General features: G+C 34.6%; 1 protein-coding gene across 23 annotated transcripts in view; it reads right to left on the reverse strand.

The window, feature by feature from the left end:
* The window catches only part of Nrm (neuromusculin), a 423138-nt gene that overhangs the window by 157040 nt on the left and 238965 nt on the right, over positions 1–27133 (reverse strand). For 21 of the 23 annotated variants that reach the window (XR_010277925.1, XR_010277926.1, XR_010277927.1 and 18 more), the window contains exon 4: positions 23497–23520. The exons of the other annotated variants lie outside the window; for them this stretch is intronic. Coding sequence is in view for 18 of the 21 variants with exons in the window: in XM_064042339.1 (XP_063898409.1) it covers positions 23497–23520 (24 nt within the window). In the remaining 3 variants the exon portion in view is untranslated. The remainder of the gene's footprint in view (positions 1–23496; positions 23521–27133) is intronic. 23 annotated transcript variants of the gene reach the window in all.

A 27133-nucleotide genomic window follows, 5' to 3' on the forward strand; every position in this document is an offset into this window, starting at 1 on the left:
ACTACCCACAAACAATGCCGAGACGTTTATGACCTACTAAATATAGCTTGATGTTCACAATGTTCAGCTATAGCTTGAAATATTTAAGCTATACAAGCGGTATGCTCGTCATAAACGGTTAACCGGATCGACCCTACTTAAGGGTAAGGTTAAACAATAACTGTTCCCAGTTCTTAGAAGACATTCTTAAGAAAGAACCAGTTATATTTGCCAAGCCGGCTTCCAGTCTATCCGAATTCAGCTGAGTACCAGTGCTTTACAAGGAGCGACTGCCTATCTGACCTCCTCAACTCAGTTAAACAGGCAACCCAATACCCCTTGGTAAGACTACTTACGAGTAAGGTCCTATTGTACCTAGTTCCTAGAAGAAGTTCTTAAGTAAACCAGTTAGTGGAACCTCATTCTTTGTAGTGATTCTTGGTATAAATAATGCTAGTGATCAAACTTGCAAAATATAAAGTTACTGTTAAATATACTGCAACTATCGGGAAAGTAAAGTGGTGCTTGAAATTGCAAGTGTTATTTATTTACGTTCTTTTAAATAGTAATTAAAACGTTCTTAGGCACGTTATAATTGATACAATCTGCCCCTGGGTATTTACCCTTTTCTGCAGAAAATATTTCAGAGAGAGCATAGTTCGTTATTTCTGAGCCAAATATCATCTCAATCGATTCAGCCGTTTTAGCGTGACAAAGAACGTAACTTTCGCATCTAAAATGTTAGTAAAAATTTTGAAAAAGAAACGCCGTATTTACCTTAAAGCCATCTTAACTATGAGAGTACTCGTTTTTACTATAGTAAGCACTATATCTTAACCACATTCTTAATTTTAAGACCCTATTCATGGTTTAAGCGACTTTCTGCCCTCTCTAATCCTTCCCCTTAACCCACATCAGTGAACCCCATAAAGGGAAGCCATCATCCCTTATGGAAATATAAAATCAAGTACTTACTACTGGTATGGGGCCAAAGGCAATATAGTTTATGGTACTATAACACACTGAAGACATAACTTTTCCTACCAATGAAATCTCAACTCTATACTCTTAGGCATAGGGTTCAATTTCGCATGAGGTGTTTCAGTGTTATCATGGGATATAGAGCGTTATTAATTTAGACTGTATTATTAATGAGTTAAGGTTAAAAATTGAATGGCAAGGTATGATTTAAAATTATTTCAGATACGTTTGTGTTGGGCATGATTCGAGTGTTGTCTGTATGTTTGATTTGTCGTTCATTAATGTATCCTTGAGACATTTCTTTATATTACATATCTTAATATTTCTTCTTGAATATATTGTATCTAAATATGTATGGTATAATAAACATACTTGCATAAGTAATGGTTTGTATATGTTACCGGCCGAACCCGATTTTAGGATAAACTAGTTTTGCCTAGGCTCAACTAGTTCTTCCTATACGCGTTAGGATTCACTAGTATAGCCTAGTCCAAACTAATTTGTCCTAAGCCCGATAGGACGGACCAGTTTAGGCTAGGCAAAACTAGTTGATCCCTGATATGAGTACGTACACTCTAGGATAAACGTGTTTAGAAAAATAATCATCTTTATTAAACTATAATGATTCGTCGTTATGGATAAATTGATAATACGAACAATCAAACTACATATATGTAGCTAACTAACAAATAATAGGTAAGTATTTTTTGTTTTTTAATTGAAGCAATAATCAAATCTCAAATTAAAATTGTTGTCGTTAAAAGTTATGCATAATAATTGGTAATAAGTACAAACAATCACAATAACAAATAATACAGGTTTTTTTTTAGAAGCAATAATCATACGAGTATCATGTTAATTATTAAAATTGTTATTTATTTTTACACGGTTTGCTTTGGTGGCACTTAGAATTGCAGATTATCATTGCCTTCTTGCACTGGCATCTGTTTGTGGAACAGTTCTTGTTGCAGCTGCATCTCACAAAACCTTGGCCTGAACCAACAGAATATTTCGTAGCTGCAGTTCTTGACATGTTTGTTCAGTTACTTTCCGACCTTGCTACATTTGTTTATTGTTTAGACTAGGCCATACCAGTTTATCCTAGAGTGTGCGTATTGATATTAGGATCAACTAGTTTTGCCTAGCCTAAACTGGTCCGTCCTATCGGGCTTAGGACAAATTAGTTTGGACTAGGCTATACTAGTTAATCCTAACGCGTATAGGAAGAACTAGTTGAGCCTAGGCAAAACTGGTTTGTCCTAAAATCGGGTTCGGCCGGTAACATATACAAAATATTGTTTTGCTTTGAATTATTTATATAGTCTTGAGAAAAGATAAACGAATACATAGAACTTAAGCATATTGCCAGATAACAAATCGAAAATGTAGATATTGTATACAGTTCCTTTTACTCTTAATAATCCTGAACCTGATTCATCTTTATAAACTCATTAGCCACTATGCACACGCGGGTAAAAAGTAACCTATAGGTTTTCCCGATAAATGGACTATCTAACACTGAAATTGAACTAACAAAAGTGGAACTTGAGAAATCTCTGCAGAAACATTGCGTCTCATTTAAAACTCTTTCAGAACATAACAGTAATAAATATAACTTCATTCCTATATCAGGTTTAAACCCAAGATTCACACTTCAACATAAAACTGTCTACCTTACAAGCCATAAGTTTGCTAACATCGGTGACATTCCGAATATAGGGACCTCACAGAGCTTATTTATGGGCTCCCATAAAACTAGCTATAAAACATGGTAATGAGATCCTGTGGCCTTGTGGGTGTCTTATGGGTTTATTTAACAGCTGATGCATTTCAGGTACCTTTAGGTTATTTTTAAACCTTAACTTTACCAGCTATCTATACAAATATAATAAAGAGGAAACGTTTTTTTGTTTGTGCCTTAAAGGCTCCGAAACTACTGAACCGGTTTGGAAAATTCTTTCACTGTTGGAAAGCTACGGTCTGCCTGAGTAACATAGGCTATATTTTATCCCAGTACATGTAGTAGTTACCACGACCTGCGGGAAAACAGGTAGTAGTCTATAGATATAAGATTAACTTGCTTTGAAGAAGAAAAATATAAACAGTGAGTATTCTTTTACAGTTATTGTTATTTTTTGTGTTAATTGTACTACACTTGTGAGCATAATAATGGAGTCAGTAAAATATTGGACAAAGGACCACGGGAACTTTTGTATGCATGCTGCCCCCAGTTTTTCAACATAGTTCAATAGTGACGAAACCTTTCAAAGGAACTTGAGATGACAATAAAAAAACTGTTTTGCTATACACATTAAAACTTAACAATAGGCTAGTTTCCTAAAAAATAATAATTAGTCCGTCTTGTAGATTGTCCAAAATTAAGCGACACGTATTTTTTCTTTTTTAAATTGGATCAGAACTTGTTAAGATATAGCGTGTTAAAGTTGAGTGTGACGTCACAGGTTGCTACAATTTTCAGGACACTGTGACGTAAAAGGCCCCCACTCCTAATTTTTGAAGTGTATTATCTTTGTCATTTTATGTTTAATTAAAAAAAGAAAAAATATATTTTGATTATCTAAAAAGCGGACTAAATATTATTTCATTATTTCGACCCTGGACACTACCCTATTGACCCAAATACTTTGCATCCGAGTGCAATAAACACTAGGTATGTACATAATGAAATAAGCCAACACATTTCATTCCATGATTTTCATTACCATTGCTATTCCGCAAATGAGTGCGCTATCGTAAACATTATAGTGCCTGTGGACGTGACACTCTTTATGTGCTGACCCTACTATAGTAAGTAAAGTTATATATGTACTTGTACATGGTTAGTTTAGTGTGCTATGAGTCATGTATAGTATGGGATGAGTAATGGTATATGTTATCTAAAGTCGTGAGTGATGATTGAAAATATTCGATTGATATGATGAGGAAAGTAGGGTCTTATTCTGAGTGGATTCTTTTTAGGGGGTAACAAGATAAGATTTAAACAATTACTGTAGACAAGCGATTTTTCGGAGGTTTAACTCGCGTTACGGAGGAATTTCTTCCCATGCCGGGATAAAATACAGTTTATATTACACGGGAATAGTCTAGCTTTCTAACAGTAAAAGAATTTATAAAAGTAAATGCATATTCCTTAAATTGCCAATCTTATTATTTTAAAAATATTAATTAGTTTCCCAAGAATTTATTACATCCCAAAATTCACCACGCAACTCAAATTTAAATCGCTTTAAATTCAAATGAATCTTCAGTTGTGGACATTATCTAAATTGTCCGCTCATATCCGGTCGGAATTATGATTGATGACGTCATATCCTTCCGGTCCTTTGGCCCGGGGGAGGCTGTGGTCCTATCGTCCCATGATTGGATGGATGTAAACGCCCTTCAGGATTTAGGGGATGAAATATAGGGGACATTTTTCTAAAACTGTGTTGTTACGTGGTGTTAAGTGTAGAATGTGTTTTTGTATGTTGTGTGAATTTTTGGGAGTTTTAATGAGGGCTCGGTTTGTTCAAGAAATTAAAGTAAGGCGTGATTAAAAACGTTTTCTAGATATATTGTTTAAATCCCAATTATGCCTTTGATAAACTGCATATAGCTTAACATGTTTTACCTAAAAGGTATATAACTATTTATTTTAGTTAGGTACATAACTTTTTATAGAAGTCGTGGTGGCCTAGTGGGCAAAGAACCAACCTCTCGAGTATGAGGGCGCGGGTTCGATTCCAGGTCAGGCAAGTACCAATGCAACTTTTCTAAGTTTGTATGTACTTTCTAAGTGTATCTTAGACGCCAATGACTGTGTTTCGGATGGCACGTTAAACTGTAGGTCCCGGCTGTCATTGAACATCCTTGGCAGTCGTTACGGGTAGTCAGAAGCCAGTAAGTCTGACACCAGTCTAACCAAGGGGTATTGGGTTGCCCGGGTAACTGGGTTGAGGGGGTCAGATAGGGCAGTCGCTCCTTGTAAAGCACTGGTACTCAGCTACATCCGGTTAGACTGGAAGCCGACCCCAACGTAGTTTGGGAAAAAGGCTCGGAGGATGATGACATAACTTTTTATAGCGTTTAAGATTCCTATAATCAATTTTGCTTACATTTGACTTTTTTGTAAAATTGTTTCACTCAAAAAGTCAAAATAAAATCCAAAAATTATTTGCCCAAAACACAGCTTACTTACAATCTAAATCCAAAGCAAACTCCCGAAGTGTAAGAGGCAGAAAAACACAAGAGTGATATCCAAAACCCTGTTGTTGGCCCAAGCCCAAATAAAAATACGAATAAAGGATAATCCGGCTAAACCCGGGCAAACTTCTCCAATAAACGGAATTAGTCTAAAATTTTATTTTCTCAAAGCATTAGCTGCAATGACGATAAATATAATTTCTTTGCTTGTTTTTATGTAAAGTTTAAACGGTTCTTAAGGTGGAAATATTTCTGTTGGTAAATTGTTTAGGATGCCTAGGTTTCAGAGGGTAGAATAAACTGTAGGTCCTGGTTGTTATTTGAACATCCTTGGCAGTTATTACTGGTAGTCTGAAGCCAGTAAGTCTGACACCAGTCTTGCCAAGGGGTATCGGGTTGCCCGAGTAACTGAGGTGAGGAGGCCAGATAGGCAGTCGCTCCTTGTAAAGCACTGGTGCTCAGCCTCATCCGGTTAGACTGGAACTAGACCCCAACATAGTTGGGAAAAGGCTAGGCAGAAAATAATGATAAGGTTAAATGGCTCTGTGATTTATTTTTTTTATGTCGGGTATTATGTACCTAATATAAAATGGAAGAAAATTAAATTATGAAAATTAACTGAAGTTTCATCCCCAGAACCTTTGAGAAAATACTGCAGTCTTCAAGCATAATACGAGATAATTAACTTATATGAACTTTAATTTGAATTCTTTGCAAAGGTCTGCAAAAAAAAAATCACATTGAACAATTTTTCAATTTTAAAGCGTCTCCTCAGACCAATAAAGAAGATACCTCTATAAAACCCTAATTACTTTAATAAAGGTCTTAATTGTCTATTCAAATAATAAAAGTTAAGGAGCAATTTCATTCGATTGGTTCGTCCCTTACCACGTAGATCTCGTAAACTTTGATATACCGACGGTTTTAGGAAACCATGGCTATTTAGGTCAAAAGAGAATTTACATAAAGATATATGTATTACAATTTTAGTCTACAACTACACGATATTATAAAAAGGAAAGATTTGATTTTGATATGTCAGTTCGTACTCTAAGGGCTCCGAAACTACTGAAAAAAATTGATAAAAACTTTCACTGTTGGAAAGCTACACTATCCCCGAGTAACTCATTTTATCCAGGTGTGGGAAGAACTTCTTGCGAGATGCGGGTGAAACCGCAGGAAAATGGCTGGTATGTAATATAATTTTGTTCTACAATTCTGATAACTTCGAAGTGCCGAAATATTTTACTATTAAAACAGTCATCATATATTATCTTGGCTAATATCAAGCTTCGGTAAAAAGATTGTAAACTACTTTACAAACCTCAAGAACACTAATAAACATCATACCTTCTAATAAAACCCGCAAAGTACACACAAAAAAAATACATCACTTCACAATTTTTTCCACAAACAATCTTACCGAAAAATCTCCTTAATGAACGTTGGGTTTTCCAGCAAAATTCTGTGTAAGCCGAAATATATCGCCGTGGTAGTCCACTAATATGACAAAACCTCTGTGTGAGACACGGTGTCGTCATTTTTAAGGATTTGCTGGAGGGCACTTATCACTAGCTGTCTGTCGAGATTAGAACGAAGTGGGGCTCCGAAATTGGCGAGAGAGTTTGGAATGATTAGATATTGTCGTGGTATGTTGTAGCGACTTCATTCCGTTTGTGGATTCAATTTTCTGCTGTCATTTTTTTTTGTTAAAATATTATGAATGATTTTTAGAGTTAGTTTTGTAGTAACTGAATGCTATGAGTAAATGTATTAATACTTAACTAATTGATGCTAGGATTTGAAAAGCTACCTTAATGTGCAATGAAAGTGGAAAACACATTTGAACAAAATATTACCGACCACCCAAATACCATAAAAAATCCAATTTCATATTTTTAAACCACTTTTTCATCTCACCAAAAAAAACAAATTTTTTTGAAAAAGGCACATAAGCAAAGCATAAAAACCGCTGTTGTCAAAGCCCAACAATATAAATAAGAGGCTTTATACAAGGATTATCTCTTTAAGAATTGCGCTTTCCCTACGAACAGGTTCAAGCAAATATCGTGATGAGCTCGTTCCATCTTCGCGACTTAGCGGCAAAAACTTCCCGTAAGTAGTTGTTTTTTTGCTCAAGTTTAGTACCTCAGTTTTGAGGGGAAAAATGACAGGAAAATGGCGCTTACGCTGCCCTTATAAGCGCATTGATTTACTTTTAATATCAAGATATCTTACTGTTAAATTGACATGATTTGTTAAATGACCCCAGTGATTTGTTAAAGAATTGGTTGAAAGTCGCCTATTTCAAAACGAGATAGCGAATGCCTTCCTTTAACGAAATAAACCAATAAAACATTTACTGGCATTTTAGCACAATTATATCTTAAAATAATTGTGTGTCATCCTAGCTGAATGTGACCTAGCATTTGCGACATTCTACAAAAAAGTACAGCAATATACAGCAACAAAAGAAAAAAATCTTCTATACCACAGTTCTACAGTTCTCATAGATATTCGCTACCACTAGCAAGTTGAAACTTAAACCTATCATAGGACAGTTATAATTTATGCACGCCTCACATTTGCTGTGAGGGGTGAACGTGAATTATAGCCGGGCCGTAAGTTCGAGTGTCTGTAGGATTTGTCCGTCTGTGTGTCACTGTGAGTTATCACGTGTTTTACGAAAATCATGTTTGCTTTGTGGTAGAAGGGTGTTTTGGGGCGGTTGTGGTTTGTGAAAAAAAACCGTGGGATTGTATTGCGTAGGTTTATTTTAAAGGTTAAACTCGTCATTGCAGTTTTTATAGTGTTTTTTTAAATGTGATTTGAACCTATGGTGGTTAAAATTAATACGTGGTAAAAATGTATACTTGTTGTTTGTAATATTTAGTAGTTAAACATAGGTAAAGTACGAGAGCTGTAAATTATTTTTAGTTTGAACGTGTGACCCACAAAAATTGGCCATTCATTCATTCTGGTCTCTTTGAATACACTAATAGAACCAATTTATTTTTGAAATTACGCACAGAAAAACTGGTTCATATCACTTAATGTTATCCACTTTTAAACAGGGTTTTTTATAGGTAATGCTAATTGTCACTTCTCCGAAGCTTATTAAAATTGTATCTATGTTATAGTTTTTGGATAAAATAGCAAAACATAATATTTATGAAAATTGGCATGGACATCTAAATATGTATTGTGTGCAATAAAGACTACTTATTTGGAGACGATTATAAGCTACATTACATTAGGTAGAAATTCCATAGTTTTAGTGCTACGAGCCAACAATACACGTGTTAGAATGTGGGTAGTTTGACGTGAAAGTATGTAAATGGCTCTGTGGCTACGATAACACTTACTATTTACTAACGAGCAATACATTAATTGTTATTTACGACGATTAGTTATGACACATAAACTTTTTGTAGTTTTGTTGTCAAATGGAATTGAGTTTTTAGTGGCTATGTAATAAGTAATATAAAGTGTTTACCCCTAAATCTAGTGTTTTATTCGCTTAGTGAATGGCTGAGTTACTGTGATTGTCGACTCGTTTTTATTTGTGTGTCAAGATGAACCTCTAAACATGACAATAATCTGATACATCTATAGTTATTAGGTTATTCTATTCCCAATCTCTTAGTCAATGTAAGCCTACTCAATCTCTTAGTAATACATTTACAGCATTTTCAGACTTTCAAACTCTGTCAGTTTCCACTCGGCCCATACGGATGGTATCACGTCTTAAACAATTGACAACTCTGTGAAGAAACTGTAAACTATGTACAACTTATGTACAATGATGACGTTTAAAAAACAATTGATATAAAATATATTCCACATCTATCCATTTTTCCACTCTCAGTTATGCTAACCACGACCAAAATCCACCATTACAAAAGCGCTGTTCTTTACGTACACTACGAAGCCAAAAAAACTGGCGCACAAGCAAAAAAACTTAGGCCATTTTTCAGTCACCTCGGATAAAAACGGAGGTAAATACGAGAACATCGGTCCAATTACAAATCCATCTGATATGACATAAATCAGACCACAATCGAATGGCGTGTCGTTCCCAAAGAAAAAATAAAATTTATTCGCCGGTCCACCGCAAATGTTGTATGGAAATGGTTTTAGTTAAAGGAGGTAGCGGATAGAAGGACCGGGTTTTAATAAGGTTAATTTTCTATGTGATTTTCGGAGAATTAAAAAAAAATAGAATATATGAAAAATAAAATATAAAACCTGCCTTTATTTACCGCTACCGCTCATCATCTTTCTCAGTAAAATAATTTTAAAAATATGTCTTAATTAGTTACAGTAATTTCTTTATGAGACCTTAAAAAGCAAACTAACTTTCTTATCTTGAAGTAATTTTGAAAGGAGATTGGTCACAAATAGTTCCTAGAACTATATTTATAGCCTGATACTTTTGATTCACAGGTTTTAAATCTTTCCTGAGTGTCTTTGGAGAAACTGCAAATCCTTAATGCTATTTTAAAGGTTCCACAACATTAAAAAAAAAAACTAAAAATACCCAAAAATTCTTCAAATTGGACTCCACCACTCAAGAACAGGAGAGACGGCATAAATCAACCATCCGATGGGTAGGCCGAATGAAATGTGGTATGTAAATCCCATCCCCCTAATATTGGGGAGGGGATGAATTATAGTCAGGTTATCCCGACGGCCATTGTGAGTTTTACTCGGTTCTAAGATATGTACCGAATGCGTCAGAAAGGTGATTTATTCGAAGATTGCAAGTGGCCTGGTTTTTTTGGCAAGCAGTGTAGTGGTAGTGATTGGTGTTTTGAAGATGTAGGTACTTAAGGAAGGTTTTCAGCATATTGGTTTTTTGGGTTTTGAGAAGTGTTTTAGTGTGTTTTAAGTTAATTTAGTGATTCTTTATTGCTTTTGTTTCAAATTGGGTAAACAGTTGTGCGTCCCGAAGGAACTTTTTACTGCACCTGGATAAAAAGTAACCTATGTCCTTTTTCAGGCTATAGACTATCAGTGTAGCAAATTCCAATATCGGTTCAGTAGCATTGGCATGAAAGTCAAAGAATAGCAGTGCTTGTAATAGGTATTTTGTGTACAGAAGGAAGATTTAAGGTTGTATTTTGAGATCAGGTAAAATAAGCTTTATGATATACGTATATGACATGTTTAACAAGGTCGAATTCCTTTCATAATAACCTCTTACTGGTATATTTGATTCCTATCTACGTAGTAAAACATCCAATGACAATAAAACAAACCATACAGGTATGTAAAATTACGACGACAACGGCTTTTATATCCAAGTTTATATCGAATAAAACTATACACAATCATAAAAAAAATAACCTACATACCCATGTTTTTATTTCAAACGTTTTTCCTAAACAAAAACCCATTTTTTCCATAGCTTTATCTAATAAAAGACAAAAATAACCCACGATAAAAACGCACATAGTTCACAGTAAAACAGACCTAATATTTATTGAGATCGAAACGACCAAAACCGCGGGATAAACCAGTATAACAATAAAAGTCAAGTTTTATTATGATTTAGTACATTCGTAGTTATATGACCCGCATTCAACCAACCACTCTAGCTTGACCTGCAATCCAAACCAAAGTATTGAACTTTAGAGCTCAAGACAAATTGGTACTGCATGTCATGTCGTCTTTAAACAATCTTAAGTTTTACCTCCTATATCAACTCTAACGTCTTAATCTTAAAGGTGATTTTGGCTTGTATAGTTCTGAATATAAAGTTGTTGTGATAGTCACGTATGCTATTATGGTCCTGATTACAGTTCGCATAATGAGGGTAGGTGTAATTTTGTGACGTCATTGGCATATTGATGCGGATAAGTTTTTAGGGTACATTTGCATGCTGGGAGTAAGAGGAGGATTAGGATTTATCTCCTTAAAGCACTTTAGGTATATTAAAGTCAGTTAAGGTACCTATTGTAATGTCTGTTTTGCCTCGTTATTGTGACCTAGCTGGGGTACGATTCCTGGTTAGTAAGTTTAAGAAAATTACGATAAATAATGAATTTCCTTTAAATGGTGGGAAAAATATAAGTTTAAAATGGATTATTGCAAAGAATATAAATAATTTTACACAAATAAGTTAGTATTCTATTTATTCCTGCAAAATGGTTTGAAATCATCGACTTCCTAAGAATTATTCAACTGTTATAGTTCAGAACTTTAAATATAGTACTTACAGGTACTTAGTTGTACACTAAGTCTATATCGAAACTACTAGAAGGATTGAATACTAAGAGAATGGTTTCTCTGAAATACAAACTTAATACCTAGATATAGCTGTCAAGTAACTATTTCAAATGACATGTTACAGAAAGCAGACTTAGTCTGAATTTCATACAAAATTCTTCGAAATAAAAATTAATATAACTTTCGTTCTGTCAATTCTGATTTCATATAAATCACGTACTTAAGGGGAATTAATCAAAGTATTTCTCAGTTTAAAACAAAAGACGACTTTAATCTTCATTTCAAAGTACTAGGGGTGCAGAAATGTATAGAAGTCATGGAGAACAAAATGACTAGCGGAGTTGTCATAACGCAAAATCTCCTAGGAAAGTAGCGCGACAAAATACGAGTGTTTGGGGGACGAAGAACGTTACTAGCTCCGCTCTTACACGCCTTCTATTATTTTCAAAATAAAATCACCAATCAATCAAAAGAAATCTTCGACAGATTCGTTTTGATGCTTGACAAGGGAGCTCTCTCATCTCGTTAGTTCTAGTAACTGATCACGCCTACCGTACGTTGCTTAACCTACAAGAAGGCGCTTGACCTACAAGAAGGCGCCTGACCTAGCTTCCTTATGGCATCTCCGCTATCGTTCCTTCCTCATTGATACGGACTAATACAAAGTGCTGTCCATTGCTCGTTGGAGACACAAAAAATCAAAAACTTTTTAATTCTTCGCTACTAAGTTGTGTCTTCTTTCAACTGTATTGTCCGGCCGTCCGTTACACCGAAGCGTAACAAGAGTTTAAAAAACCGTTGAAATGTTCTTTAAATAAACTTATACAGTGTAATTGCTGAGGCTCTGCCCGTAGAGACTTGGTCGGAAATTGGATTTCGGTTACGGACTAGAATATAGATAGAAAAATTCGTTTGCTGCGCCACAGCTTTGGATTTTCTAGGCATTTTCGTATGAAAGCTAAAACTGTGCTTAGCTAAAAATAACATATTTTTTCTCTGTTTCTCAGATTTTGCTATGTATCTAACTGAATAATTGAAATGTTTTTCGATGAAACTCAATATGTACCCAGCAACTTTTAAGACGCTTAGAAGCTGGCAAGCGATTTAACTATTTCAATTACCAACAACTTTTCTGTAGTACCTCAATGTCTATCAAAGATAAATCATTGCCCTTAGCATAACATTGGACACAACTATTCATCCTTTACTCTAAAAATAGTACTCTAATCGTAATAAAAAAAATGTTTTTCTAATACAAAATTTTACATAATATCTAGTAAAATTAATATTTCATCATTACAGTTCGGTGTGACACGAATCCTGAGTGTCTCAGCTAAATATCCGAGATTACTCATAATTCGAGCCGTAGTTAGTTCGCGACGGAATTCCGTCGAATATACTTTCACCCCCGGGGTAATTGGGGGACGATCGGGGAAATTAATGGAATTATTACTGAAAGTCCCCACGAATTATTCAATTAAGTATATCACGATTTCTGTTCGATTGAACGTAAAAAAAAATTGGAAGGTATTAAAAATTTGGAACAGTGCTTTTCCTGTGGGAGTTTTAAATTAATCAGAATTTTTGGACAGCTGGGGTGGAAAAAATACTTTTGAACAAAAATATACCATTACAAAAAGCCGTGTTTGAAATTACTTTAAATTACAATGTATATTTTTATGATTGAGATAATTAGTCATAGTTAGAACTTAGCAAAAGTTTCTTAATCCACTCTATCTAAGAACTAATATTTTTTCGTGATTGATGAAGGAATTAGAAAAACTTTCAACGGACTAATAAATCAGAAACCTAAGGACCAAAATGGCAGAAGGACCAAAATTGCAAAAGGACCAAAAATCTCTTCTCGAAATTCATAATCAGAGATAAGGAAAGATTCATTCCATTTAGACTAGGACCTTTAAGTCGGGTGGTGTAATTTAATTTCAACTTTCCCCTTATCTCGATACAGCGTGATAAGGGATTTAATTAAGTTTACAAACTAAGTAATTTTTTATTAGGATTTTTGTGATTTGTTGTTCTCGGTCCAGTGGTCTCGTAATTTCAATTTGGAGTTTCATTTCGAAAATGCTGTGAGTTGAAAATTTTCGCGTGAATTTTTGCAATGATGTGCTGGTATTTATGAGTATTTATACCTATGTACAACTAGCTGGGGTTCTTTTGATGTAATGGATCCTTGTCTATGTTTTTTTCCTTTCACATAATATAGGGTCTAGTAACCAAAATGGAAACTTTTGATCATTGCTATAGGTTCTAAAATATAATACCAATATCACAGCCAACTAACATGCTCATGACATAATAAATGATGACCATTCCAGGAATCGAACCTGGGACTATCTCAGCAGTTCTGTGTATGAGTTGCGCCTGTGTAATTTTCCATGTCGATGGCAAAATATAATCCAAAACCAAGTTCCTTCAATGATAATCTTCCATGGGAAATTATTGGATTGATTTCTATAGGGTTTATCAAACTTAACACTCGTTCCCTTTAATGTTACAAAGTCACACTGATAAAATCAATTTCATATCAGTACTGTTACGTAAAATTATGCAGTAATTAACATACCAACACAAAGTTGGAAATTATAAATTATTGTATTGCATGTAACAATCTAAAATTGTATTAATTTGTTAATTTCCGAGAAATGGTAGAACTAGTGTCTATACTGTGATATGGAATAATGTAAGATAGCATTAAAATAATAAATACAATGTTATAAACAGAAGTATTTTTCTGTTAATGGTACATTTTGGTAACTTTTTATCTATTGGGACCACTTTTTACAACGGAGGCTAACCCTCCTGGGAAGCCATTGATTACCGAATTCCAATAACTTGATATAAAATGACTATGTAATATAAGGGCATGTAATTTAAAGGTAATATAATGTTAAGGTATGATAGGTAATGTAATTGCCTTTCTATACAATCAATGTTCCCCTCATTTTAACAATAATGAAAATAAAACCTTATACTAACATTCATCCTTAGATTGTTTATTAGAGGTAGATAACGTAAAGGTTGTAGGTAAAAAAATATCAAAAACTCAAAACTCTCAATTTAAAAAATCAAAAGGACAAAAAAAAATCCCATTTACACCTTACGAACACGATCACGCGACGACAGCGCTACGACCGAGTCACGTATTGGGTTTAACCAGGCTCCGAGTTCCGAACTGCGATCCGCAACTCCATAGAGGTCGGATTAAAAGATTTGCTATTGTCGACGTGTTACCAACTTGGAAAAAGTGGTAAGCCACGACGGCGACACGACTTTTTCGTGTTAAAAGAATATGGTTTTGTGAGGAAATGAGGTTTTAAGGGTAGGGGCGTGGTTCATTTTTCTTAAGGAAGGAAAGTGAGCATAGAAATGATGCGATTATCAAATTGAGCATGATGTTTACTCGTCATCTTCCAAAATAGATTTATATTTTTAATTGTTTTTTTTTTCGGTTTTCGGAAAGAACGTTAAGGTTATGGGTTCTAATAGTCATTTGAGCATCTTTGGCAGTCGTTACAGGTATTCAGAAGCTCTCTAAAAAGCCTAACAAAAAAGTTTAACCACCATGTGTTATCGAGTTATCTAAGTAACTGGGTTGAGAATGTCAGATAGGCAGTCCTCCATGTAAAACTCTGGTTCAACTGTAAATCGACCCCAACATAGTTACAAGCTAGGCAGATGACGATAACAAAAATTGTATTATACTGTTTCTGTATTGGTATGCCTTTTTTCTATATAAACAACTAGTTCAACATATGATTAGAATAAAATGATTTCCATAATATTCTGTTTAATTTATCGTGTCTGGAAAACATGGATGATTCATAAAAACATAAAAAGGTTTCATATACTAAATGCCATATAAAAAATAAAAAGAAATAAACTTAAAGCGTTAGTTCCGTGTAAATTATTCCTAGCAATTACCATAATATGAGCAATTAACATTCGTTATTAATGTTTGTTTTGCGTGATGAAATTCGAGCTGTTTCCTCGATTACTTACGTATGTAAAACTACGAGAAATTGATAAGGTATGACTAAGTTTATTATTTTTTTAATGCTCAACAGAAAAAGCTTAAAAAAATCAAAACAATTGCTAACTTATCTAAAGTATTTTCATGTCCATTTTCCGCTAAATTGGAAAATACAAATGATTCCGCATGTTCTACATATTTATTTTCACTATGAATCACTGAAGACAATAAGACCTAACATCAACATTAGGTTATTGTAACTTAAACTTAAATCATAAAAAACCCCCATCGTTTGACTAATTCCCAACTATGTTAGGGTCGGCTTCCAGTCTAACTGTATGCAAATGAGTACGAGTGTTTTAAAATTCATATTTCCTTCTATTAACACGTAGAAATATACCAAAGAGTCTTGTTACTAAAACAAAACATTTTACATAGATCTAGCTAGGTACACAGTTGACCAAACGAACCAACATTCAATTCTACACGAAAGGTTCCGAACAAAAAAAAAGTACGAAACATACTACAGGTGCCAACAAAAGCATGGCAAAGGAATATTTTTCACTTCGCACGTATTCACAAAGACCGACCTCAAATATGGCTGCCCCCAATAGTTCGATAATCCAATGACTTTCAACTACCCGGCATTACGGAGCTAGGACTCCGTGTAAGGGAACCAAATTACCCCCAAATGGGGGAGTAATCGATTTTTCCTTGCCTACCCTCAATTAGCTGGGGGATGTATCAATTGCAGGTAGCGTTTGCAGAATTGTTAAGATGGAAGTGAGATGTATTTTTTGATATAGGTTATTGAAAATGTTCTACCTGTTGGGAATTAATTTGGGTCTTATGTTTAGCAGTGGATGCCCCATAGCTGTGGTGATGATGATCGCAGACTTTTAATATATTACTAGCTTCTATTAGCGAATTTACCTGCACTCCGTGGGCGCTACTCCGCGCGTCAAGATAAAAAGTAGCCATCATCAATGAGCTATCTAACGCAAACAATTTTTTCAAATAGGGCCAGTAATTCCTGAGATTGGTGTGTTCAAACAAGCAAACCAACTGTTTAGCTTTATTTAAGTAAATATTGAATAAAGATTTAGACGTAATGTAACACGTAATATTTGTCAAATAAAAAAGCAAAGACTGTCCAAGCAAACCCGCTATGAAAATCTGAACCTGAGCACAGCAACCAAAGCGGAAACTTTTGTAATAAAGCTAACTTTTACTCCTAACTGAGGTACGTTTAACGTGCACTTGATTTAAGTACAACTTAACCAAGTTTTACATACAAAAAGAGGTTGAAATTATACTAGTAGGACAGTACCGTAGGTATTATCCAATTGTACTTGTTTTAACGAGTAGGTATCGATGATATTTTTTCAGTAGGTGGACCAATTAAATATACAAGTCGACTTTCGAATCCAAAGAGTGTCACCGATTACTCTGAAATTCCTTCAACCATACTTTTCCAACAAAAATATATTTTTGCAAACTGTGGCTGATTCGATATTTGCTTACCGTAAGCATAAAAATAGTAACGACTAAACATTCACCACCTCCTCTTCTTCGGCAGTCGGCTAAAGACTCACTCACTATATAATATACCTGTTGCATAATAATTTACCTCAGAAATTAAGTTAACACACCTATATTGACGACGGTACATACGGACGCATCTAATTGCACTTCGATTGTCCGAACATGGCACCGGTTCATTTAGATCTCACGTGACGACTACGATACGACGTATTACGACTTTCTTTTATTTTATTTTTTTGCTTGGTTTGATTTTTGAAAAAAAAATGGATTAAAAGACTAATTAAAGTTAAAAAGTAAAATTAAAGTCTAGATTTCCTAATTTGTGTCCAACATATATTTACACTTGCCTGATCTGGAATCGAACTCTTCTTTTAACTACTACGCCTCCACGACTTTTTGAAGGTATTTTTCTTACTAAATTATCTTATTATATATTAGAGGTACCTATATCGATGCTCAATACAGAATCAACTACCTCTATATTATATTTAGCAAACACGTAACCTGCCTACGTTTTGTTTCTAGGAAAGTCTAATTTGACTCCAATATTTAATATTCGGAATATATTGCCTTTTTATTGTTATATTATAGTAGAATATTGTATTTGCTTTTCATAAAAAAATACTTTGCTCATTTGACTATTTTTGGAAATTACTTGGTACTTTTTTATCTATTTTTTTAACTTTTTAGGACTATCAGTTCCTACAAGGCCCGCCTACGTCCGATAATCGGTGACCGTGTCTTTATACTGGAATAATAGAGCACATTGATAACAATAGAGTAAAGTCAGAAGCCAGTCTGACAACCAGTCTCACCAAGGGGTCTAGCCTAGCTGGGTAACTGGGTTGAGGATGTCAGATAGGCAGTCGCTCCTTGTAAAACACTGGTACTCAGCTGCATCAGGTTAGACTGGAAGCCGACCCCAACATAGTTGGGAACATTTTTGACAGATGATGTTGAACACCTACAGTATTTATTTAAAAATCTTCGGATCTAAAGGTCACTAGTATCGAAAGCTTATACCCGTAGGTACAGTTATCGACACAACGTTGTATCTCGTGAGATTGCCACTTTGTCGGACACAGTACTCTTAACGGTTAACGTGCTGTTGTTGACTGTACAAAGTAATTGGATTGTTAAACGCGAACATTTCATTAATATTTGCGTAGTAAGAATACTGCATTGTTGTTTAAACAAAGGAAATGCTGGTATTATGTACTATTAGCTTTTCTTGGAGATGATACTAGCAATAATTATGTTGAACTAGCTATTCGACGAGGTTCCACCCGCGTCAAAGGTACTTGCCGCAAACGGGTAAAAAAAGCCTATGTCCTTTCTCAGGCTTCAGACTTTCCGTGTGTGCTGTTATTTCATTTAAATCGGTTATGTGGTTTTGGTCTGAAAGACCAAACTGAAGACAAACAGACAAGAGGAGTGACTTTTACATTTGCCTATAATATTAGCGAAGATTGCAACAAAAATAGAGAATTTAAAATATTATAAGCGAATTTCAATTACAATTGAATTGAGTAGTTAAACCAACTTTTTTCTTAAAAAAATAGCAACACTGTTAAAAAATGACATAGCTTTCGGATTGAGGACTTCTGACCTATGTCCATTATTTTACATATATCAAAGGTGCTTCATAACTTGATACATTATCACCCGATCATCACCGACTATAACCTACTGAACACAGATCTCATTTAGATTATCTGCGTGAATTATTACCTGTTTATGTTATAGTCTGTTTGAACTAGATAGTAATCTGTGAAGTTATATGTGTGTGTGGTGTGGGCTACTATAATGTGCTAAATTACGATTATTAAGGTGTTCAGTTAACCAGAAGTTGACTTATGTTGATTAAAAATAGTGGAGAATTGTGTAAGTATATGTTACATGTAATTAAAGTTGGATAAATCTTGTATTGATAACCATAGCAACCATGACAAAGACGTGAGAGAAGAAGTATGAAAGCCAAGTCAATTTAGACATAAAAATGATGCAGCAAAATTTTGGGGGTAACCCTAGGTTTACTGTTATAAATAAAATATTAAGAAGCCTAAATATCTCCACCTAAGTTGAGCGTATTTTTGTTAATTCAAATGTAATTTGACTAGGTTATAAAATAAGAAAACACATTGCGCAGACAGGGAGATGATACTTACATATCATCATCATCATCATCTCAGCCATAGGACGTCCACTGCTGAACCTAGGCCTCCCCCTTAGATCTCCACAGATACCTGTTGGAGTCGACCCGCATCCAGCGTCTTCCGTCTTCTTCAGCTTACATATGCTTAAATATATTTTTTGTGACTTTGAATTACTATTTGTCACAAACACTCATACCTACATACTTTTTGAAAACCATGAAATCACAAATGATTGCACTAAACAATACTCTTACAAGTGAATCACAATCAACCAAAACCCATTCGACACAAACGCAAAGCAAAGTAAACTTCATCATTATGAACAAGAAAAAAAGCCATAAAATTAGCAAACCCCACGTCAGAGCCGTTCTGTCCAAATTCGGACAATAGCCTCAGAATAATACACAATCCAAGGTTTCCCATATATTTGGCAACAACCGGGAAACCACGGAAGAAGGAAATATAGCGGAGATGCCATAAGGAAGGTAGGTCAGGCGCCTTCTTGCAGGTCAATGTAATGTTCGGTAGGCGTGATCAGTTACTAGAACTAATGAGGCGTTTGGGTTGCTTGTCAAATTAAAACCAATCTTATTTTGAATGAAGGCGTGTAACGGAGCTAGTAACATTCCTCGTCTCCCGAAGGCCCGCATGTTGACGCGCTACTTTCTTAAGAGATTTTGCGTTATGACATCTCCGATAGAAATTTTGTTCTCCATGGGAAAGACATAAAAGGTGAACGTGACACAAGTCGGGTTTCGTAAAACTTTGTTCAACAAAAAAATTGCGAGAAATTGTTGAAAAGAAATGTTTTGTGTTAATTAACATGTTTCGAGTTTTTGTGACATTGAATTTGTTTTTGACGGGACTTGTACTTATGTACACTTATTTTTGTATGGAGGCACGTGTAACACAAAAAATATTAATGTTAATATTTTATACACTAATGAGTAATGAGGCACTACTACAAACGATGTAATTTGTTATTTTATATCTTGTTGTTACTATGTTATGTATTTGTGTAAGAATTTAATTAGTAGGTATTACTTCTAGGTACTCCTTCACATCATAAAAAAATAGTGTCGTTAGAATATTAAAAAGTTTACAATTGTCATTTAAAAGTAATTTTATCACTGTGAAAGTCAGAAATAAATTATAGTTTGTGCTTAAGCTTTATTGAACACAAAATGCGTTTGTTAAACCTTTTTAAATAAATAAATGAAATAAAAATTCCAAAATACCACAGAAACTATTACTACTACTAATCTAGCCGGATGCAGCTGAACACCAATGTTTTACAATACACCATTATGAAGAAAGTATATATATTTTGGTACCAAATCTCAAAGAACCAGAATCACTTCTACAATGTCCAGTTTCCAAAACATACATACCTTTGTACCTATTATATATCTAATATATCATATAACAAGATAGGCCATAAACCCGGGGCTATATCACAGAATTAGGATTTATAGAGGCCCTTTTGGTCCTTCTACGAAGGGCTTAAATAATCACCCGCTTCTAACATGGCGAGTTGTGTTATTTCGTATATCTTACACAATTAATTAACATAATATGTGTTTATGTTTTAATGTTAATGTAGAGGATAGATGTTTCTTCCGATTTTGTCCGTGTCCCGGGAAACTTCTTCCCGAAAATAAAGCCTATGTTACTCGGGTATAGTCGGGCTTTTCAAGAGTGAAAGAATTTTTAAATCGGTATAGTACTTTCGGAGCATTTTGGGTGTAACCAACCATACAAGCAAACAAAATGTTTTCTCATTATTGTATCAACTTAAGATTAGTATAGAAGAGCATCATAATGTTAAAAACTACATTTAACAATTATCCAAAAACGCAAAAATACTCTCAAATAATTTAAACACGACGACCAATTTCAGACGCTAAATCAAACAAACAAATAAACTCCAGCTTTATATATTAGTTCAGCTCTCAGTCTAATCAGATGCGGTTAGACATCATTATTTCACGGAGTACCACCGCGTGACTCCGCAATCCAATTACTTGGTAATACCAATCTCCTCAAGTAAGTTAGACCCGTCGTTAGACTTTCAGACTTCTGACTATGTACTTGGAAATCCTAGAAATTGCGAGATAGTTGGCCGAGTCAAATATCTGTAGTATTTTCTGAGGACTGGTGCATTTAGAAGCTTTTTTTTCTTTTGTGTGGAGTTGTTATGCTAATGTATTCAGCTTGTTTAAGCATTTTCAACACGTGCAAGTTTTAGTAGGTCACACGTTATATACAATCTGCCTAGCCTTTTCTTAAAGTATGTTATCCTCAACTCGGTTACCTAGGTAGCCCGATACCCCATGATGAGATTGGTTGTCAGACTTTCTGGCTTTTGACTACCCGTAATGACTGCCAAAAGATGTTCAAATGACAGTCAGGACCCATCAATTTAACTTACCGTCAAAAATATGGATGAATTCGTCATCATAAGATGGTCACTTATGATCGATCACCCCGTACTATAACTTAGTTCGTTACATTATACAAAGAAATCAAAAATTCCAAACATGATCCAAGTGCTAAAAACTGGCTTCTATAGAAAAATAATATACGAAAAAATATAGCACCCACAATAGTAGGCTTTCAATATAGGTTGACCCAAACATCGTAATAATATAATATAAATATATATATAGCAGTTAATGCGATACTGTTGTATTTTGGTCCTGTGGCCCATTTTGGTCCTTTCGGCCATTCTGGTCCTTTCGTCCGCACGTGCCGATTGTATACTATGCTCTAATGGGTTTCTTATGGGAATAGGTTATGAGGACTTTTGTCATGACCGTAGGAATGTGATTCCCATTTTGTGGGCCGTTAATAGGCCATAGAGTGTTTATTTGTAAATGTTTCAAGAATTGAAGTGATTGAATATTTTGTTTCTTTAAACCCTCTTATATCTCAAGATTTATTGGTCCGATTTGAAAAAAATATTTCAGTGTTAGATAGCCCATTTATCTAGGTACGTGAAGAAGTAAGCTAGCAGTTGTTATAATATGAAACTCTATCTCTAACTTCACAAAATCAATACAATTCTTTAATACACAAACAAAAAATACCATTAAAAAACTTAAATAATTTAAAGTTGTGACAAAACTACGTCTCTTGCGCGCCCAAGTTTTCCCATTGAATACATTATAACTTTTTATATCAACTTGGTTAATATTTCAATAATGGATTTACATTTTTGATGCGAAACTATCCGTTGGTTTCTGAAGATAATCTTTTGTATCTAGCGATGTTGGATCATTAATTATGTATGTTTTTTCTTTTGTATTCAGGAGGTTAAAGTTTTGTATCTTTGTATTTTGATAAGTTTTTTTAGCGCAATGACGCTATTCGAAGTTTATGGAAATAGTTATGGAATACTGATATCAGTCATATGACACTATTATGAATGCAATGTTTTTCTTTCTTTGCGGTTTCTCGCCAAATTATAGAACTGATTTTTAAATGTTTGATACACAGCATATACTTACATATAGTCTAGGGCCTGAGAACTGGGACATGGATGAAACCACAGGGAACAGTTAATAAAGGTATAAGTCCAATTTCAAGATGAAATATGATTAATAACCAATGTTCATCCCCAAATAAATAATTTCCCTATCAAATTATAAGTAACTAAATTATGACATCTACATTCTCATTTAAAATGTTTATAAAAGACATGTCTTAACCAACCATTTTACCATACAAAAACAATCCGATATCCACAGTAGTGATAAAAACCGGAGCCACAGGCGCCAACACTCTTGTATTCAGACAACGAACGAGTATTTATTTAGGCTCGGTTATTGGGCCCCGGTCTAATGCATAAACTTTATTATTTTGGGTACAGCCGATGGCTATGTGTTGCCTTTGTCTGGGTATGGCAATTTATTGGTTTGGGTGTATTTTGTGAGTTTATTAAGAGTAGTATTTATGAAGGTTGTCAATATGATTAATTTGAAAATTTGTATATAGGTATGTGTGGATGTTTATTCCTCTTTTACGCTAAAACTACTGGATGGATTTTGATGAAACTTGGCATTAATATAGGCCCATACATCGGAATAACATATGGCCTACTGTAAATCCATGTGCGGGAAAGTGTTACCTAGTATTCAATATGGAAACTGCCAAATAACTAGGATTAATGGTTTTTCTATCGAAATCTAAATCCCAAATATCAGGAAATTGTTAAACCCAAATTGTTGATATACATTCAACAATTTACAATTTCGTGGTTGATTCCTAGAGTTTGAATATGTAGTTTTAATATTTTGCGTAACTCAAAAACTTGTTTATATAGACAACTGTTTCAAGTGAAATAAATAAAAACTTAAAAGGTGATGAAATCAAAATTTATAAGAATACATGGCAAAAATACATTACCTCGATCCTGTATTAGGCTCAGAACTGTAAAAAAATATTATTGTGTTAGTTAAAAGCACACACAGTTGTTAGTCACATAATATACACAATAATAGAAGATACATACAGTTATAATTATAACGCATGTAATTAATTTTTAAATTATCTAATATTTCACGTACCATATTGTTACTCATTTCGCGTACCGAAGGGCCACTCAACCATACTTCGGACTAAACAGTCGGCCGACAGTTGCTCTGATGATTGGAAAAGATATTTTTAAAGGACATCGTGAATTTTATCAAAGTTTTCAGTCGTTCTGATATCGGCTAAATATCTTGTAGTATCTTAATATCTTTGTTATTTGCGTACTATCATTCATCTTCATATTGATTTATAATCCCGAACAAACTATCGGCCGACTAAAAGTTTGCAGTGTGTGGTAATTTTTATGGTAATGGTGATCAAAATCAAAACTATTTTCTACCTACATCTTATGACTGGCACCCTACTGAAATTTATTTAGCGTCACCCCAAGGGCGACAACAAACAGTGCATGTCGACCAGCAGTCTGAACGCGAACTGAATAACTGATATTATTTGTTTGAAAACGATTCAAATCGAACCTTTTAGCGTTTTTATTGATGCTCATGTTTTGTTAGGAAAATCGGACGATGCTTTGAATTATATTATATGAAGGCAATAATATGAAGGGGCCTTTTTAACCGACTTCCCAAAAAGGAGGAGGTTCTCAATTCGGCCGGTATATTTTTGAAGCATGACTTTAGTGGTTATGAAAGTATCAATAATGGTGTTTTTAGCTAATCTTCAGCCACAGCTGTTGTGAGAAGTGATCAGCTAACTGCGCAGGACATATTACAGATACATATTATATTATGCACAAGCTTACGCTCAAATTCCGTCTTTATTCCCCCACTCGCATAGTACGATGTGACGTTATGAAAATATGGGTCAACAAGGTTACAAGGCCTCCAGACTTACAAGATGCAGCTGAAAACCTGTGTTTTATTTGGAGCGACTGCCTATCTGCCCTTCTTAACTCAGTTACCTGAGCAACTTGATACCCCTTGGCATGACTGATCATACGGTAGTCCGAGTCACAAATAGCTCTGACCAGAATTCATTACGTAAGTAAGTGTTGATAGCTTATTATTTCAAGTGAATCCAGTATGTTTATATTACGATGCACTCAATACTGAAGCGAACTTTCCGCAGTTTATCCACATTAGCCTTAATTCGCGATTTATAATTGACAAGACTACAATTAGTGCCAAAGCTCGCCTCGAAAACACGTTTGGCAAATAGTCGGCTAAAGATTTATTCCGTTGCAGTGTGTTTTGGCAAATTTCCAAGCTATTGCTTATCGCCTGTGCAAGACTAACCTATTCCCAGTTGACAATTTTGGGATGGAAATCTGCTAAAACGTTTTGAGATTTATTGACGCTTGTTCGTTTTACCGCGGTTTTACTTGGGTCCTCATAAAATTTGGCGTAAGTGGTCCTAAATACAGCTCCCATAGTTAATACTGAAATAAAAACAAATGTTCATTGGTTTTCATTTCTTTGTATAAAAGTCGTATTAGCTGTTCTATTTCTCAAGAACAGCTGAACTGATTTAGCTGAACATTGATGGGGTGTCAAGCAAAGGTATCTATGTATTGAGCTACCTTTAAACCCGGGATTCAGACATATACACTATTTATCCTCATCAGGGGATGAAAAGTAGTTCCCTCAGTACGCGAGCCACGAGCGAAAGCTAGTAGAAAATATTAGGCAATATTCCCAATACAAAATGTACGACTACAAAATTGCAATGCAGAAAAGTAAATAATACATGCGACTATTTCATCAATGCAAACACAGTCTTCACATGAACTAGGTCTACGAAGGAACTCGAAAACTCAGTACACAAATACAGTTCAATATTACTGACTATATCAATAACAGTAGCTGCACACTACAGACTACAGTTGACCGACAGTTGGCAAACTTTTTGAAATAAATTCTTGATTCCAATTAAAGTTTTCGTAACCGTCAGAATCGCTGTCACTTCTCATCAATCCCCTCTAGAGAGTTGTTACCTAATTGCTACCAACTACTATTAGTCGCTACCAATTGATACCCTCGTGGTTTTGAAGGTAATTAGCATCTAATGGTGACAGCGATTCTGCTATCGAAATGGCTGTCACTTTTTCCAGTGTGAAGAAACTTCCAAAAGTCACATTCAGTCGACCTGATACCGGCTAAATAGCAGATCTTTATAATGTGCGCACTACCATTCGTCTTCATACTGATTTATGACCCCAAAAATACTATCGGCCGACTAACAGTTTGCAGTGTGTACCTACTCTAAATATAACAAAAAATGCAATATTTCCTCTATTATTCTCAGTCCGCTTGTCTCAGATATGAAATACGGAATGAAGAATGCTTGCAATGGAATGCAATTTTCATTGCAGTTGCAGTATACATCTTGAAGTTAAGGTTAACTGTAGGATATGAAAGTTAACTGTCAGTTACGGATGTTGCTATTCTCAGTATATTAAGAATACTTAAAGACTTTGATAAATGGCTTTTGGAGTTAATATTAAACCTTTAAAATGTTCTTCCTTTGTTTTCAGAACCGAAGGCTTAACGTATTTGTGGTCTAAAGAGGTAGTAGTCAGTAAGTAGTTATAGATTGAGAGGTACAAGATACAAGATATTTTATTTGTAAAAACATGGATGTACATAGAGTAAAACAGTAACTTTTTAAAAAGGTCCTCTTTTCATAATAATTTTTATTAAATTCAACGCTTTATTGATTAAAAATAATTCCAAGACTTATATTGTAAGCCCACACACAGTTGTAAACATAAAAAAAACAACTGAAGCGTAATTGAAAAGAAATTCATTAGGCATTAAAAAAATACTAACCATCAAAAGACCAAAAGCCTGTAAAAACATTTTCCCAAGTAAAAAAGGACCAAAATTATTTTGATGCTTTTTGTCCGCAATAAGTAAATAATAATATTAACCCTTTGACCCCAATATACGGGGCGGCCGGCCGGAAAATACTGGTTTTAACCAGCGCATTCCGGTTCGGGGTGGTTTTAAACCGGAACGGCCGTACTTGAAAGCGGTATGGACGCAACTTTTTAGCAAAATGTTTATTTTTGTAAATATGTTTTTTCGGGGAAATTCTAAATACTGCTGCTGTATTCCCGAAACAAAAATAATAACTGATGCAAGGGCTCTCATAGGAGATGAAAAAAAAAAACATTTGTTACAAAAAAATATTATTGTAAAATTGTTTTTGCTTTAACTAATTGTTAGTTACTATAACCGACTAGATTGTACCCGCAGCTTTGCCCATCTCCCGTGATAAGTAAATTAAATTTTCTAATCGAACCAGTACCTAACTTACGTGTCTTCCGAAGCAAAAATGGTCGCCCATCCACGGACAAACCACGCAAAGCATTGCTTAACTCTGTGATCGATCGACCCGAGCGGTTGTAACTTAGTTTATTCTTAAAATGTTTGCCTTATGTATAAGTATTTAAACAAAGAACTTATATCAAGACTCAATCTTGTATGTACAATATTATAGTACACACGTTTATATGTTATTACAGTTTACTCTCGATATTCGATCGGGT

Source organism: Helicoverpa armigera, chromosome 28 (assembly GCF_030705265.1).
Source record: "Helicoverpa armigera isolate CAAS_96S chromosome 28, ASM3070526v1, whole genome shotgun sequence".
Taxonomy (NCBI): Eukaryota; Metazoa; Arthropoda; class Insecta; order Lepidoptera; family Noctuidae; genus Helicoverpa; species Helicoverpa armigera.